This window comes from Columba livia, chromosome Z (assembly GCF_036013475.1).
Source record: "Columba livia isolate bColLiv1 breed racing homer chromosome Z, bColLiv1.pat.W.v2, whole genome shotgun sequence".
Taxonomy (NCBI): Eukaryota; Metazoa; Chordata; class Aves; order Columbiformes; family Columbidae; genus Columba; species Columba livia.
In genome coordinates, this window is record NC_088642.1 from 59,739,825 (window position 1) to 59,758,024 (window position 18,200).

Genomic DNA, 18,200 nt, shown 5'->3' on the forward strand with positions numbered 1-18,200 from the left:
TCTTTTAAAAAAAATACGTTTATCAGATAGTATTTTTAGCTTAAGTTCCTTATGAATAGACTTAAGTAGTCTGGAAGAAGGTGGTCTTGGAAGTCCTCCCATTCATAGCTACAAAACAAGTCTGCTTACGTAGAGTCTCAATTCAGCATGTTTTAGGTGTCTACTTAAGACTAAAACTCAGCTGAAAGGTGCTATTCTGATCCTTCTCTTCATCAGTGCTGGTTTGTGACCTAGCTAGTTGTTTCATCTTCTAAGTTCTCAGTGAAATCTTTGCATTTATACAGCAAATATAATGAGTTGCACAGATGTAAAGGGATTATTTTGGCTTTCAGGTTTACCTAGCGAGTTTCAACCGGAGAGGTGAGCACACACTGTGTAAAATCCAGTGAGCGGTGACAAATCCTCTAGTTTTACTCCCAATTAATGTCTCTGATTTTCCCGTCATAGTGTCTGTTATATTTCAGAGTAAGGCCATGTAGTAAATCAAAGAGAAACACAACTTTTAGTAAACTTTCTAAGCCATTCTCTTGTCCTCAATTTTTTGTGGCAGAATGATACTATCATTACATAAGAGTATTACAAGCAAAAGCAAATATAGTTAGTCAAGAAGTACTTCTTAAATTTCTTTTAGGCAAGCGTTCTGAACAGAACCAAAACGAAGAATGGCCTGTCTTACAATGACAAATATGGAAGGTCCAGCAACTTCTACTGTCAACCAAAATGGTGACATCCGTGGGAATACCAGTGCACCCAAGCAGACAGAACCATTGCTTCAGGTGTACCTTTATTATTCTCCTGGGAAGACAGGAGGAGATTACCTTCAATTTCCAGCTGGAGAATATGTTGCAGAAGAAATTTGTGCTGTTGCCTGTAAAGCCTGCGGTAAGTATGTACATAGTGCTTTTCCTAAAGAAGGAGTGAAATTCAGCCTAATGCAAGAAATAATCAAGAGCTTATAAAAATGGTGACATTTTAACTGAAATGCTAATCTCTCTGTACTTTCGGAAGTAATCAGTTTCAGAAGGAATTAGCACCAGGCTGCAAAACACTTCCTCTTGAAATGGTTGTGAAACTGAGATTACCATCAGGTGGCTGCCATCTTCTTTCAAATAATTTGAGGGTATACTAACCTTTATCTGGAAATCTTCTTTCATTGAACTGAGATGTATTTTGGATAGTTACACCACAGCAGAAGCTGGAAATAGCTTGAGTTACTTTATGATGCAACCCTGCAAAACATCTGTCCTGGAAGTTATGTGTATAGCATGTACTATAAATGCTTTATCACTTTGCAGATGGAAACTGTTCTGTTAGATATAATTTGACTGCTTGTGTGTGTGTGTGGTTAATGCTTTTCATAATAATTTAGGAAATAAAGTGAGTAAATTACAGGATGGTATATTTAAAATAAATAAATAAAACGTGTATGTTTAAGAATGCCTTTGAATTGTTACATTTACCCAGAGTTTAACAACAAGAACGGTTGCTGAGGCCCATAGTAAAGTAATTCAAGAGTGTGTTTTGTGCATGTGTCTTTCTTTCATTGCAAAAGTAGGTTGAATTTGTGAGTAAAAATTAATTCGAATAAGCTCAGATATTAAAGTGACTGTCTTTTTATTCCTCATGCACGTGTGCACACATACGTATGTTCACAGAGTATCTCCATAACTTCTTTTAGGCTGTAAACGGTACGAGGCTGGATTTGTCTTTCAGCTTTCCAAGTACAAATTTGCATTCCAGGTGCAAATGAATTTAAAATAAAGGCCTGTAATTCCCAATCTATCTTTTCCAGTGGGTCACAAATATGAAGCTGCTGACTCTGACGCTATGTTTTATTATGTCCAAACATCTTATACTTTTGTGATTTTTGTCTTTTGGTTGCTATTCTGTTTCTAAATGTGATTTTAATGACTTCTGGGAGGATCTGTCAGTTTTATTCTGTGCTGTTGAATGTCTTGTACTGACTGAATTGCATGCTGTGAGTTGGCAGTTTGCTTGTATATGCTAGCTTCACAATGATTCTTCTGGATTTAAGCCCTGTTGTTCCTTGGAGTTCTTTAGGTGTGGCAGAGCCTGACTAAGAATCTGAGTTCGTAGAGTTGCTCTTCCTGTAGTGTGAGAACTTTAGTCAAATAAGCACGTGTAATGAGTTCAGCAGAAGCACTGCCTGGGATTAATTCTGAGAGACTGTGAGGAAGTGGTATTTTAAAGTTTGCGAAGTTTCAGCTGTGTGAGATTCCACCGCTCTAATGACGTGGTAGGTCCAAGTTTGACAGATGGACCTGGGAGTGTTCTTGAAGTTAAGGTATCTTTTGGATGGTGACTCAAATCAAGATCTTCCAGGTATCTTCCACTGTGTCCCCAAGGTTCTATAGTATTTTTCTTCCAGTTGAAGAAAAAAAGTTGTCTCCCCACTTTAGAAAATATGCCTGTACTAATTTCTGTAATAACAGTGGATTTCTTCACATTGGTGCCCATTTTTGGGGGCCTTCAGTCTTGTCTCTTGTTACATTTGTCAATTTAGTTCAGGCCCTCAGGTGCAGCATCTAAAGGTGTATAAGGCTAGTGGGGGGGAGGTTCTTCACTTTCGGAATGTTGAAGTGGTATTGAATTTTTATATTAGACAATAGTTATATATTTTTAATGGAAATAAATAGTTGTAGTCACTGAGGTTATTGCTGAGGGAATGAGGTAGAGAACAGTTTTACTAGCTAGTGATGGGAAAAATGCTTTAACTTAGATATGAATGTACCAACTTGCCAGAATATTAAACTGATGAGGGCTTGTATCCATCAAATTCAGAATGTTTAAAATATCATGGTCTTTGAAAGAATATACATACAATGATACACGTCAACCATGCAATCAGGTACCTTGCTTCCTTTACTTTCTATCTGACCTTTTTTTTTTTTTTTGTGGTGGGGGAATAACATGTCATTTTCACACAGATTTTTCAGTTATTCTTCAAATGCATCGGTTAGTTAAAGCTCACCTTCCAGAAAATCTCCCAGCCTCGTCTGAATTCATGGGAACAGAGCTACCTTGGTGATTTAGTTAGCTGTTTTTATTGTTACTGCTGGTCTGTCCATTTTTTCCTTCCCTTTTCTCTAGTTTGAATTTTCTTTGCTTCAGTTTTCAGATGTTTGTTCAAGTAGTTTTTCTTCTCCTTTCCTCATCACCAGCCCTAGGGAGATATTTATGTGCCATAATCAAATTGTCTTTACATTTTCTTTTTGGTAAAACTTAACCTGATTTATTTATTTAGCTTGAATGTCATAATTATTTTAATTTTTTTACGTCTTCTGCAGTTTCACAGGAAAATGTGCAGCCCAGGCCATGTATGATATTCTTGTAATGCACATTACCAACATAAAAAGTTCAATTCCTGCTAACCCACAAATCCGATTAGTATCCCATTACATTATCTGAAAGACTTCATACTCTATTCCTTGTTTTGTCAGACCGTACAAGTATTCTCATTTCTTCCTAAATTGGTAGAAAAGGCAGAAATTGCTTTAGTTTTTTGTTCTTTTTTTTTTTATTAACAGTTATTACTTCTTAAATAATGAGGTGCCACTTATTTTCTCTTTTTCCTAGGAGGTTTTACGGTTGCATGACGGAACGCACAGGTCTGCAAAGCCTGTGCAGTTAAACAATGTGTATGTTGGCAAGACTCATCTTTTGGGAGTTAGCTATGAATCAGAATGCTTCATAAAGAGAGTGGTTCAGGTAGTAGACATATCCAAAGTGTAGCAAACTTGGTGATTGTTAATGAACTTCTTCAATGCTGTGAGCAATCGTGAGATCTCGTGATAGCAAAGCTTGTTACATCAAAGTACCACTGTTAGTTACTGGCGGCGAGCAGGACTGAATCCAGGCAAACATCAGGAGTCACAGTCTTGGTGTGTACCTTTTACACTGTTCAAACGATTGAAGGTTTTCCAGTCTGTGCTGACTTTAGTTCTGTTGTATATGCCATGTACTGGCTGTACAAAATTTAGTCTGGCTAAATATTATGTAGTTGCATGCCAGCTTGAGGCATGCATGCAGAAGCTAAGCCTTTTCTTATTTTATTTAAAAACAAATCTGTGGTTTTGGAAAAACATAATAAATGTGATTATTTTTTTTTTCCTTAATATGGAAAACTGCCTGAGCAGGAAACTGTCACATTTTCTAAACAGAAGTGCAAAAATAAATGAAGAGTAATGAAATTAATGGTTCAGCTATTGTATGTTAACTAGTAATTTTTTTACACAACAGTTGTAATACAATTGTCACACCAAAATCAAGGGAAATCTTTACTCTAAGCCTAAGATAAAAAGTGGAACAAGCTGATGGTGCAAATAAAATCTGACAGTCAGATTGTTCTAGAGGTTAGAGAATCATTGTGTTAGTTGTATCTTCTAAATTCAGTATTACAGAATTGTTTTCCCAAATCATGATCTTAAACCCTTTCATTTTCTCCCCCTCTCAAATGAACTTGAATGAAATTTCTCTTTGAAGCTGTTTTTGATGTGTTTACATTCATTTTATACAAATACCAAGCAATCACAGACATTTGAACACAAGTAGCAGTAATGGTTCATGAAAGCCACCGGGGTTGATATGTGATAGTGATAACGTAAGCTTGATGTGATACTTAACAGAATAAATAACTGTGGTCATTTACAGAATAACTATAAACTTTATCATTTTAATTTTTCTAGAAGTGTAAATTATGAAAAACTTTAGAAGTCTGTTTAAAAATTAGCAGGTGTAACTGAAAATAACATTAACTGAGTTTGGATGTGGTGTACGTAAACCAGATGCAGACTATTGGAAACAACTGAAGTCTTTGCATTTGAATCTTGGATGTATTTATTTGTATACAGAAAGAAGGATATTTTGTATACTATATTATAGCTATGCTATACAAGTAATTTTGCAATAAGATGCTGCTCTGTCTCTTGTAAATGGATATAAGAGTTTTTAACATCAGATAAAGCAAATGAAAAACAAACCAAAAAAGCAAACCAAAACAAACGAACAAAAACCAACCGAACAAAAACCACACCACAGCCACAAAACTGTGGACTGTAACTTACCCAAATAATACATTATACACAAGACCAGTATTACATGGAAAAGTAGTTTTCTTTTGATTTTTAGACTAACACTTCGTTGATTTATTCCATTGGCTGAATTATATGGGTAAAAAGAATACATGCATCACCTGTATAGTCCAGATTGTTGCTGAATTGAAGTTCACAATGTGAAGATATTTTTATATTATACTAGGCAAGTGAGTTTGTAAATCACAGTTAATATAGTTACTATTATAAACAAAGCATTGCTTTAGTGTTAGCCACATAAATTTATGCCATGTTCTTGAAAATCTTAAATTAGTATTAAAGTGTGCAGAGCTAGCTACTTTAAATATAACTACAACCTTTAAATAGGACACTGAAAAGTGTCTGGGCAAAGTCAGCCAAGGAATATAGTTTTGGTTTGTGTCTGGCATGTCTGCTATGGCTTTTCCCCCAGGTGTATGTGAATCCTAAATTTCTCTAGGACATATTTGACTTATTAATCTACTTTCTGACGTGCTCTTGTTCTGATTTCCTCACTCCCCTTCTTTTAGGATCATTAAACCCTGAAATGCTAACTTTTTAATGGAACCAGAATCCCGAGAGGGAACCAGTTTGATAATCGTGTCTGTGTTGCGGAGTTACAGGCAGCGAGCAGTTGACAAAAGACCTTGAGTTTGTTAATGTCTATGTGTCTGTGTTTGTCTGTTTTTAATATTGAGATTCAGAAACTCCACGCAGGAATGTTTTAATTCTCACTCAATCTGCAAATAGATTGGAAGTTCCATGGTACTTTCAAAACATTTAATGTGACTAAGCACTCACAGTGTCTGCACTCAATTAAACATTTTCAAGGGCGTCACTGTATTGCCTGATGTGATGGTTGTCATGATCTATAGTACCTCTTTGCTTGCGTGATTCAGAAGAGTTTCCTTGTTAGTGTCTAGAGAATTTTAAGCAGATTTGTCCTTAATACGCTGAATTCTCAAATTTCACATGACTCCAAGTTATAATTTATTATAACTGCCCAGTGTGGGTTTTGTATTTTGGATTTAGTTGTTGTTGTTGTTTGTTTGTTGTTCTGGTTTGTTGTTGTCGTCGTTGTTGAGGGGGGGTGGGGTTTGTTTTGTTTTTAATTAAGTGATAGCCTTCCTTGAAAATCTGCACACAACACCCCTCCTCCCTCCCAAGGTGAGGGATGGATTGGGCAGAACTCTGGGCAATTCTGTTTTGCCGGGAAAGGAAACATGTCTTTTAATTAACTATTCAGAAAACATTTTGTTGGCAGGATAGCAATATTGAATGTGGTGTCAGAGTTTGATAAGCCTCCAGCTTGTATGAAAGATGAGGATAAGATGTTATTTTAGGTAAGAAAAGCCAAGAAATTTTCTGCCTGGTATGTGCAAGACTTCTTAAGTATTAGGTAGTTTACTTGACAGTTGTGTGTGAGAACTGTCTAATGTTTGTGTTGGACTTTGAAACATTTTCAAAATCTCTAACTTTCAATAATTAATTCCATGTAACTAATTGCTTTCATCTGTATATGCCCAGTGATTTGCTAATATGCTTGAATTGACAGTTTCATGAGACGCTTGTTTCTACTGTAGACTGTGCGTGGCTTCCACATTTCATCGTGGTGTCATGGCTTTTTGTGATTTACAGTTTTGGGGTTTTATTTTTTCTTTACAGAGGGTCAATACTAATGAAAACATACTGTATGTGTGAAAAGGGTACCTAATGCCAACAAAAGAGGAAATACAGAAAAACTATGTTTCCTTAGCTGCCTCAGGGTGAATGAAGTAGTGTGACTTGTCTCTATGTGGAATTTTAAAATCATAATGAGGAAAGGAAAAAGACTACTACGCAAATAATTATTTTTTATACTGAAGGTAGAAGTTTGAGAAGTAAACTTCTGCTGTGTTACAGCCTTTCATGATGTTACTTGACAATCTGTATAGTATCATAAGGATCCTTTCATTAGCCTTACAAAGTACTTGCCAAGAGATAGTCAAGTTTCCTCTTGCAATAGTCCAGAGAATTTATTTAACAGCCCTTTTTCTGAGTCATTATCTCCTCTCCTAATTAATCATTGATTTGATAGCATGATTAGTGCTGTACAGAAGTCTAGTACCTGTTGTGAACAACTTTTTTGATTTTACTTGTTTTAAAAATACATTTCTCAGGAGTTTTCACTATAGTTGACATGTCTAGGCTTCATCAAAAGTTTTTGATTCCCCAACTGCACATGCCTCCACCTCCCACCCCCAGCGTTTTGGTTTTCATTGTTTTTGGAGAAAACACTTACATATTGCAGTTATCATTCACTTGAAAAGTCCCTGCAATTAGTAGTCCTGGTAAGAATTACATGAGCAGAGATGTTTCTGGCCTCTCTGCTTCCGTCAGATGTTTGTGGACAATTTTCAAGACTGTAGTATGGAGATGTGCTCTATTTGTATAATCACTTTTTCAAGTGTAGCAATAATCTGGCACAAATGCATCATTCTTAAGGGGGAGGAAAAAAAAATTAAAAAGTGTAACTCCTTTTATTGAAAAACATGATCTATATGTCATTGAGCACTGGCAGTGAAAGGTACAAGTTACCATTCAGAATTGTAAATGCTAAAGTATGAGGGATGGATGAGTGCACAGTTTACTTTTCCTGCACAGGAAGACAGCAAAGATGATTATTTTTGGTGTTTGTTTGGTTGGTTTTTGTTAATGCCAGCATTTCTGATTTGTAGAGGGAATTCCAAAGTCACATTCCTTGCTGAGCTAACGTTTCTTTTCAGAATGGCAATGATATGATCTGGACTGAAATATCTGTGGGTTTTTTTGTTTTGTTGGTTTGTTTTGGTTTTTGTTTTGAGAGATGATGGTGTCTGTAATATATTTGGTACATTATAGCTTAGCATTTTAATCTAAGAATATGACGTGGAAGTTTTTTCTTGTTCACTGTGTTTTACATGAGGTTGTTAATAGTTACCGGAAATGTATTAGTGAGACTGGGTAAATATTCAGTATTGCCTTGAATGTTGTTGAGCATCTGGCTAGGATCCTGAAATGAGTTGGTGATTCACATGCATTACACTGCAATCGATCTGAAATTATTTGGGGCGCTACACAACTTTAAGACTGATACATCAGTTGTAACTGCTTCATAGACAACTAGGCTGTAATGTAGCCTAGATGTGATCCCTGTTCACACATCAAATGAGAAACATACTTTGTTGCATGGGATAGATTTTTTTTTTTGAACAAAATGGAGTTAATTTGACATTTCTCAAATCTCTGATGGCTCAATTATATCTTACTGCACCACAGATTTGCAGTATCTAGGTTTACAGCCAATCCTTCAGTTACTAATCTCTTTAGGGTTATTCCTTTGGGGATTTTGTTTAGTTTTAGTTTTGGTTTCTGTTTGATTACTGGACATAATTCTTTCAATTTCTCTGTTTTCCTGTAAATCAATGACTGCTTTTCACTGAAAATCATGTGTGGTTCTGGTGTATTTTGGTGAGCTTTAGTTTAAACAAATCTCAGTTTATTAGTGTGTAGATTTCAGCAGTTTAATCTCACATCTGCACAACAGATTGCCCAACAAGACCTCTTGTTCTTAGCCTTCTTACTGGCTCTCTATACAAAGACAACCTCCAACTTGTGAAACGTTTAAGCTAGTTGTTATTTAAGACTGAATTACTTTTTATTCCACAAATGTGAAGTTGATTAGCTTTTTCAAACCAATTGTCTTATATGCACTTTAGAACTCATGGAAGAAATTTGGGTCTGCCTCCTCCAGTAGTTACAGAGATGTTGTTCTGAACAGAAAGAAGTAAATAAAGTGGTTTTTTTTTCCTTGTGTTTTTTTCTGTCAATTTCTGTGATTTCCTTCTAAGTCTTCGGGGAGGGCTGTGAGTGGTGTGCCTTTTCCCGGAATTCTTTTATCTATTAATAAAATTTTAATTTACTTTTGTTGTCTTTATCTGTTATTTTTCAATGTTATCTGCCTTTTTTTCCCCAGGGTGTCTTGCTTTGATGTAAACTTGTTTTTCTTTCATAATGACCGTAGTTTTCATCCTAGTTTCTGACCTCTAGACCCGTATCTCTTCGTGTCTTCCAAACATGTTTGTTAGTGATTGGAAGTTCATCTTTTTGTACTGTCAATTCTCAGGCATTTAACCTGCTTTCCAAATCATAGCGCCAGCGCCACATGGATGCATAACATTGCAGCATAGTACAGTGCTGTGGCATCTGCTTTATTTTAGACGGTACTTTCAGCTGGGAGCCCCAAAGCCAAATTAAGATTCTGGTGATACTGAGGAGTTCATGGCTCAACTGATTTCCATAGTTTGTGGTTAAGAAGGATTGCATGTCAGTTCTCATTAAAACAATCCTGAATTGTGGAGTGGGAAAAATATTTTCCAGTTTTGTTTAATTAACAATATATGTTTCGTTTTGTTCTCCGCTGAACCACTAAACCATAAATGGGAGGTGGTTGTCCTAGTCATGATTACTTTCTTTGTATTGTTTTAGTTCTCATTTTTCATTTGTCTAAATCAATGTCTTGATCTGGTTTTGGAAAAGGTTAGGAAAAAGGTACTGTTGTTAGCTGTTACAAAACTGAGAGGATAAGCAGCCGTTGTATTAAATATCATTCAGAAAAAGTCTTGTAATCTTAACAGTGAAGGTTACAATAGCAGATGAACACAGTCTGCAGTCAGAGAACATAAAGGAAGAGTGAGAAAATAAATGAGCAAAACCAGCCTGCATGTTATGGGATGATGATTGCAATGCTATTGACAGTGATCGAGCTGTGCTATGGATAGCTGGAGAACATGTACCAATCTGCTACTTTTAACTCACAATATGTAATTTTTTAAATAAGGTTGATCCTTTGTGAAAACAATTTCTTGTAACTGTTTCCTTCTCTGTTCTTTCTTCAGGTATCATGCCAGTGTATCATAACATGTTTGCACTCATGAGTGAAGCAGACAGAATGTGGTATCCCCCAAATCACATCTTCCATGTAGATGAAACAACCAGACTCGTCCTAATTTACCGGATAAGGTAATCTAAATCAAATGTTATGGTAAAACAAAACTATGTGAGAAAGCACAGCCAGTAAGATATTTAGTTGAACCATAGTTTTTCTAAAAAGTTATGGACAGATTGTTGGTGATATCTGGATCAGAGATAGATGAAAGAATCACAATTTTTTGAGTCGGTTTGAGTAACATATTTTTATCAATTGTCTATATACCGTATGTTTGTCATGTCAGATTGAAAAAGCAAACAATAAAAACAATAGCAGAATTAAAAATAATACTGTTCTTAATAATGATACCTATCACCTCCTCTGTGCTTGCCTATTTGAAATTAATGACAGTTGTGAAATGGAGAGTAATCATCCTGTGTAGTCAGGCAGATGTCTGCAACAGAACCATTTTTCTCAAACCAGATTTTTGAATGTGGACATGTAAAGCTACACTTACAGTTTTCTGTATGTAAAATATTTTGGTTTTTATGTTGCATAATGTGGCCTGAGTGTTTCTTTAAGAACTATCTAAAGGAGCCTAGAAGACTGTAACACAAAATCCTCTATATTGTGACTAGAGAGTATAATTTGGCAAAGGTCCTTGTTCCTACCAGTACTGCTTAAATGTTGTAGTACCTTAAGACACCAAGAACTGGATCCAGAGCCTTCCATTGGCTGATCTGGCTTCATATTGGTCCTCCAAACCAGTCAGCACTAGTTACATGTCTACGAAAGTGGTTATGTCTGGTATTGGTAAGCTAAAATATCTGTTTATTGACGTTTGCTTAAATATTTCCTAACAGATTTTATTTTCCCCACTGGTATTGCAATGGCACGAGCAGAGCATATCGATATGGCATTCTTCGAGGTTCAGAAAGCCCTGTTCTTGACGATACTGTCATGTGTTACCTGTTTGCACAGGTATGATTTGCTTCATTATTAATGCAGATTGGTAAAGGTTTTTAGTATTTATTCATTTTCACATCTTCTGATAGTAACAGTGTAGGCTTCTCTGACAGCTTGAAGCCCAGTTAGAATGAAAATTAAATTCCATGACATATTTTGTATTTGGAGAGATGAAACTCAAATGGCAGTTGTGGGGAGAGCAGTGAGAGTGTCTAGCTCCTTTCTAGTGTCATTACCACATGGTAAGTCTTGCACTGCAACTTTCATTTTGGACTGACACAGTGCAGAATAACATCCTCCCCATACAGACCTTTTCGAGATTTGAAATGGAAATAGTTTGAAAAGCATGATGCTAGCTGGTATCCCTTTACAAACATGTGCAGCTTTTTGTGGACGACGAAGGGGTTCACTCAGAAGAACGCAGTGTTAAAAACAAGCAAATTAACAAAGAACACCAACAAATAAACAAAAAACCCACACACTCCAAAAAACATTAGTTGATGAGCAGGAGTGCTACAGTTTTAAATTTTTCTTGCATTCTTCTTTTACAGTGGCGAGATGATTTTTTGGATGGATGGGTACAGATGCCTGTTACTCATGAAACACAGGAAGAATGCCTTGGAATGGCTGTTCTGGATATGATGAGAGTGGCCAAAGAAAAGGACCAAACCCCTCTGGCTATTTACAATTCAGTCAGGTGACTTGATACTTCGTAATTGTATTGCACCTGTCTGATATCTGAAACAAATATTTTTGCATGTTAGTGTCTTGGAGAAAATGTTCAGCTCTTGACAGTTCATTTATTGTAGCATAATGATTCCATAAACTTACCTATAGTGTAAACTAGAAATTAGTAGAAAGCTTGTATCATGATGGCTATTCATGTTTTTGAGTGCATGTATTTGGTTCTGTTAATGAGAGGTAAGGCAGCAGCTAGTCATGGTCATGTGGGAAAGGATGTCAGCACTAATTTGAGTTGGGAGGTCCCTAGAAGTCATCATATCCAACACCCCATTCAGATCAGGACCAGCTTCAAAATTAAATGAAGTTACTTACGGCCTCATCCAGTCAAGTTCTGAAAACATCCCGGGATGGAGATTCCACCATAGTCATAGCAGCTTTGTCTGGTATAGGGTCACCCTCGCTGAGGAAGATTTTCTCTGTATCTGATCAGTCTCCTCTGTGATCTGTGTCTGTTGCCTCTTGTCCTTCACTGTGCATGTCTGAGAAGAGTCCAATTCACTTTTCTCCGTAACCACCTGTTAGTTGAAGACAACTAGTAGAACACCCTACTTGAACCCTCTTTTCTCCAGACTGAGCAAAGCAAGCTCCCTTATGCCTACTCTTGTCATGTCATGTGCTCCAGGCATTTAACCATCCTGGGCACATCCCAGCTAAACTTGCTTTAGTTTGTCAGTGCACTTCGGTTTATCAGCCTAATCAGTTTCTCACTCCAGCTAAGTTGGTTCTCTCCTTGCTCCGTACTTAATGCTTGATTTTTGCCTTTTAATGAAACCTAGAGGGAGGAGTAAATAACAGAATGAGACGATGAACTGGCCAGGTGATTGCAGGTGACAAACTACTTTTTTGCCCCTTGGTAGAATATGGACAGTAATATGGGAACTTCAGTGACAGCCAGCTACTGTGTTGTATTCTACCACCTGTATTTTCAGCCAGGAAATCTGTCTTCTATCCATGTAGTTGCCTCTATGTGTGCAGTATCCTCTTTCCAACTTCCACACCAAGTAAAGCAACTGTGTAACTTCTGCTTTGCCTTAAAATGTCAGTGATGACTGGAACAGACAGCTCGGGATTTGTGGAAAATGTGTTATGTCGTGTATGTTGAAAGGGAGTGAGGGGAAAAGATGGAAAATGGAAGAAGAGAAAGGGCTGTATTTGTAAAGAACAGACTACAGATTGAAGAAAGAGTCCTTGTTATCCTATAGTTTAAAGAATAACATTTCATTTAGAATAAAATATATTTTGACTTGTTTAGCACAAAACTAATTACCTTTGCTGGATTTAGTGGATAAAATTAATACTTTTTTTTTTTCTGGTTATGTATTCGCAGCTACAAAATGTTTTTGCCTAAATGTGTGCGAGCAAAAATCCAAGACTACCACATTTTGACGCGAAAAAGAATAAGATACAGGTTCCGCAAATTTATCCAACAGTTTGGCCAATGCAAAGCTACTGCCAGAAACTTGAAACTTAAGTATCTTATAAATCTGGAAACCCTTCAGTCTGCCTTCTATTCAGAGGTTTTTGAAGTAAAAGAACCTGGTGGAGGTCCTTCTGGAGAAGAGAGTTTTGCAACCATAGTAATAACTGGAAATGGTGGAATTCAGTGCTCAAGGGGAAAACTTAAAGACTGTGAGACGCTGGCAGAGCAGGTAATATCTGTTATTATTTTAATAATTTTTCAGTTTGTCATGTAACACAATGATTAGCTTATGTTAGAAGTTCTGATTTACCTCTGGTATTTATGGTAGGGAAATTTTACTTCACAGTGATAATACAACTTCCTTATGGCTGAGGCTTATGGAAATGTATTGACTTAAACTGTGCAGGATTTTAAAATTTTTTATTGAAGCATTAGAAGAAAGTCAGTACTTGAATATATAATACTTCTGTGCTTGACAAATGAAAAATTCAGTGTTGGACCTTCATTACTGTGAAGAAGTCAGTGGAGAAAAGTAATAACACTGCCCACAGGTATAAGTAAAATGCACAAATTCCTCAAATCCTCTTGCTGTTAGACTCCTACCATTGTCTAAGCTAGCGAATTTTAAGTGACATTTCTGTGACTGCAGAGTCCATATACTCTTCATTGAGGAATTAGGTGCTAAATAGTTCCAATAGGTGCTAGTAATCATGTTGCGTTTTTACTTGTCAGTATTATTTCTTGTGTGCATGATTTCCCAGCATGACTATTCAGTTTGTTGAATTTACCTACATCCGATACAACTCTTATCAGTGTATATTGAGAGTGTGGGAATTTTCCAAAGGTAAAATGAAAGGCAAAGGGTCAGTTTTCCAAAACGTGTCAGCTTCTCAAAATCCATAAGTTTGGTAGTTTTGATGCGTAATATATAGCAGTCAAGACCAAAGTACAAAAGGTTGTATTTTTACAGTATGTTACAATCATTTGTAAAAATGCTTTTTTTTTATTATACTTAGCAAAAAAATAAAAAAAAAATTAAAAATTACTGAGATTTTTTTAAGTGTGGTGTTAGAATATTTGTAGGTTGATGTTAGGTACAGTTACCTCATTCATAGTTGTTATGTATCAGCACTCTACCTCTCTTAAGTTGCGTGTAAGTGCAATTAATAATATTATCATCCCACTTACTGAGAGAGATGTGGTGTAGGCCACATGTATTCTCACCGGTACAAAAACCATTTATAAAATTGGTTATGAAAACTTAGTAAATGAATAAGACTGCTAGTAAATGTGATCTTAACTCTTGTTTCAGCAAATTATACTGATGAATCTTCATTAAGATATTTAACTGAAACAAAATTTGTATATTTTTAAAGGTAGGAAAGACATGTGTGGGGTAGATTGTGAGGCAGTTTGTTTCTTCAGTTCCCATTTCCAACAACCAGATGAACAAATAGAGCTTCAGAGGCTTCAGTGCATTGGAGCTGATTTATTCTAGCTCAGAGGTGTCAAACTCATTTTCACCAGGGGTCACATCAGCCTCACGGTTGCCTTCAAAGGGTTGAATGTAATTGTAGGACTGTGTAATGTAGGAGTAGTTACCCCTGGGCTAGCTGATACCCACTGACTCTTACAGCCTTGATTATTATACCTGTGTTAGGATATGCTTGCAGCCATATAAATAAGGTATTCTGACTTGAATAAAATCTATTTGCTTTGGAAGAATAATTTTAGATAGATGGATTTACCTTTATTTAAGGATATTACTTAGTACCTTCAGTTCTGCTGAAAACAAAACCAAGTATAATTTATATGACATTGTAATTTGACTTGTGGGAGGCTGAAGGAAGTTGTTCAGAATATCATAGTATTGAAAACTACCTGAACTTGCTATCAAAGGAAAATGTGGATTTCCCATGTAGTTGGGATTGGTACTCTCAAAAGAGTAATCAAAATTTTCCATTGTTAATTCTTACAAAATACTATAGAGCAAACAAGTATCTACTATAAAAACAAACAAACAAAACCCCTCATATAGGGATACTTCTGTTCGTGGTTCCTGGATCCTTGTGTGTTTTTTAATTGATGTTCCTAGTGATGTTCCACACTAGCTTTGTGTACCATAAACACAAAACTACTTTCTTTATTTTTAATGCTGTACTTAAGGTTTTATGATGCTCTTTGTTGCTAGCTTACAAGTTTGGAGTTGTAGAAATTCTAATCCTGAAAGCAGGTGAAATTTTTAGTTGCTATTTATATTACTGACATTATATAACCAATATATATTGCAGGATTTACAAACATACTGTGATTTTCCTGATATCATTGATGTCAGCATTAAACAAGCAAGCCAAGAAGGCTCCAGTGAGAGAAGAATTGTCACCATTCACAAACAAGACAGCAAGAATCTGGTCTGTTTACTTTGTTTGCTGTTTTTTCAAATAGATGTTGCTTTGAGCAGGCTGATCGATGTAGTATTTGTAGTATTGTATAAGCTATGACCATGTTTAATTAAGCATGAGGTAAAACTAAATGCATTTCAGCAGTATGAGCAGTGTATCAAAACATGAAAGGTCTTTTACGTTCAAAACTCTGTGCATGGACTGAAATAGATTTCTGTAGATTAGGGTAATTTCTGATACACAGATTGATTCTTTTCTTTTTTGGATTCTTAAACCTAAGGCTGTGGTTTTAGCTATTGAGCATAGTGTTTCCATGCTGTCATGGTAAGCCACCTGCCAGTGACCTACACATTCAAAAAGGCTTCAAAATGCTCTGAAGGAATGAAGACACGCAGAAGATTAGTATTGGGACAAAATTAGTATCACTGCTTTTACTGTTTAAAATTATTTGAAGAAGATCTTGAGAAATTATTTTATACATGCACGTAAAAAGTTGTTTCAGTTTGAACTCTAGCACTGCACTTGAGTCAAGCTTACCAGCAGGTTTAACTGTCACATAGTTGTGTGGTGGGTTGACCTTGGCTGGATGCCAGGTGCCCACCAAGCTGCTTGGTCACTCCCCCTCTTCACCTGGACAGGGGAAGATAAATACGATGAAAGGCTTGTGGGTCGAGATAAGGACAGGGAGGTCACTGTGCAATTACTGTCACAAGCAAAATAGACTCGGCCCAGGGAAACTAGTTTCATTTATTGACAATCAAATCAGAGTAAGGTAATGAGAAATAAAAGTCAAATCTTAAAATAGTTTCCCCCCCCATCCCTCCCTTCTTCCTGGGCTCAGCTTCACTCCCGAGTTTCTTTACCTTCTCCCCCCGAGCAGCACAGTGTGATGGGGAATGGGCTCTGTGGCCAGTTCTGTCAAGCATTGTCTCTGCTGCCGCTTCTGCACCAATGTGGGGTTCCCCCCGTGGGGGACAGTTCTCCATGAACTTCTCTAATGTAAGTCCTTTGTTTGGGCTGCAGTTCTTCATGAACACTGCAGTGTGGGTCCCTTCTACATGTCCTTTCCATGGGGTTCAGTCCTGCAGGAACATGTTGCTCCAGTGTGGGTCGCCCATGGTTCGCATGTCCTGCCAGGAACCTGCTCCAGCATGATCTCTCCACAGGGTCACAGTCTCCTTCAGACACGTTCACCTGCTCTGACATGGCATCCTCCATGGGCGGCAGGTGGGTCTCTGCTCCCCCATGGACTTCCATGGGCTGCAGGGATCAGCCGGCCTCACCATGGCCTGCACCATGGGCTGCAGGGGAATCTCTGCTCCAGCTCCTGGAGCACCTCCTGCCTTCATTCTCCACTGACCTCAGTATCTGCAGAGTTGCTTCTCTCACATGTTCTCACTCGTGTCTTTAGCTGCTGTTCTGCAGCGGTTCTTTCCGTTCTTAAATACATTATCACTGAGGCGCTACCTCTGTCACTGATGGGCTCAGCCTTAGCCAGCCATGGGTGTCTCCTGGAGCTGACTGGAACTGGCTCTGTTGGTCATGGGGGAAGCTTCTAGCAACTTCTCACAGAATGTGCCCCTGTAGCCCCCCCCGCCAAAACCCTGCCATACAAACCAAATACAAGTTGTTTCTTCCTTTGTCTCTGACTGGCCTGTGGGCTTTCAGGGCTCCCCATCTTGGGCATGTATGTGACCAGGGAGCTTCCTTTGTGTGTGCAAAAGCTGTGTTACAGCTTATGCACTTCTTTTCTGTAAAATTAATTTTTAAAAACTCCAAAAATATTTCAATAAGCATTAACTAGTTTGATTTTCTAATAATGCTCTTTTTAAAAAAGGCGTATGATTTACTTTCAGTGGAATTGTGATTCACGTTCATTTCCTGCATTAGTGGCACAGAATTAATGACCTGTTAAGAACTGGAAATTTTTTCAAGGCTCTTTATTGAAACATAAGAGTACCTAGAATATCTGTGGTGTGCATTTGCGATGCTGAGAGCATAACAATATTTCAGATCGGTGGAGGAGGCTTCCTTAATCTTGATCCATTAGGATTATTTTTAAAAAATTCTCAGTAATAGCAGTTAAGTACTTGACTGCATATGCTTCCAAGGGTAGAAGTGACTTTCTAAGAGCTTGGCCGAAAAATCTACTGAAGTGTAAGGCAAAGTAGGAAAAAGTGCAGTAGCTGCTATTTTGCTTATGATTTGTGTGTGGACAGTTTACACACCAGAACTTGTGATTTAGTTTAACTTGTTACACAGCTAGTATAATCCGTTGTATAAATGTACTTTACAGTGTACAGTTTTAGGACACATGGATTGAATGAAATGGCTGTTTTTCTAGGTCTGTGTGGGTTTTCCGATCATGTCGAAACAACTAGAAAGATAGCTTTTTCCAGGTCCGCTTTTAATTAGGAGTTTGAAGACTCCGCACAAACTCTTGGCACACGATCAAAAGCAATTGTGTTCAGCCACTAAGCGTGTCCCCAGTGTCATGAGCAGACTTCTGTAGTACATACTAAAGCCTGTTCTTTTGGGCTGTTCTACTGAATAAAATCTGGTGTGACTCTGTAGATGGTAGAGTAGCACTGCTCTGTTGAAGTACAGACCGCCTTAATGTTCTTACACAC

At 37.3% G+C, this 18,200-nt stretch overlaps 1 protein-coding gene across 12 annotated transcripts in view; it reads left to right on the forward strand.

Moving 5' to 3' along the window:
- The window catches only part of JAK2 (Janus kinase 2), a 91,524-nt gene that overhangs the window by 41,454 nt on the left and 31,870 nt on the right, over positions 1-18,200 (forward strand). For 10 of the 12 annotated variants that reach the window (XM_065046020.1, XM_065046025.1, XM_065046022.1 and 7 more), the window contains 6 exons: positions 632-882; positions 10,007-10,130; positions 10,902-11,019; positions 11,556-11,701; positions 13,076-13,397; positions 15,460-15,579. In XM_065046020.1, the coding sequence (XP_064902092.1) occupies positions 663-882; positions 10,007-10,130; positions 10,902-11,019; positions 11,556-11,701; positions 13,076-13,397; positions 15,460-15,579 (1,050 nt within the window). In that variant the 5' untranslated portion in view covers positions 632-662. Of the gene's footprint in view, positions 1-631; positions 883-3,597; positions 3,730-3,769; positions 3,903-10,006; positions 10,131-10,901; positions 11,020-11,555; positions 11,702-13,075; positions 13,398-15,459; positions 15,580-18,200 lie in introns of those variants that run through there. The other 2 variants (XM_065046030.1, XM_065046031.1) reach the window with 2 other exon arrangements.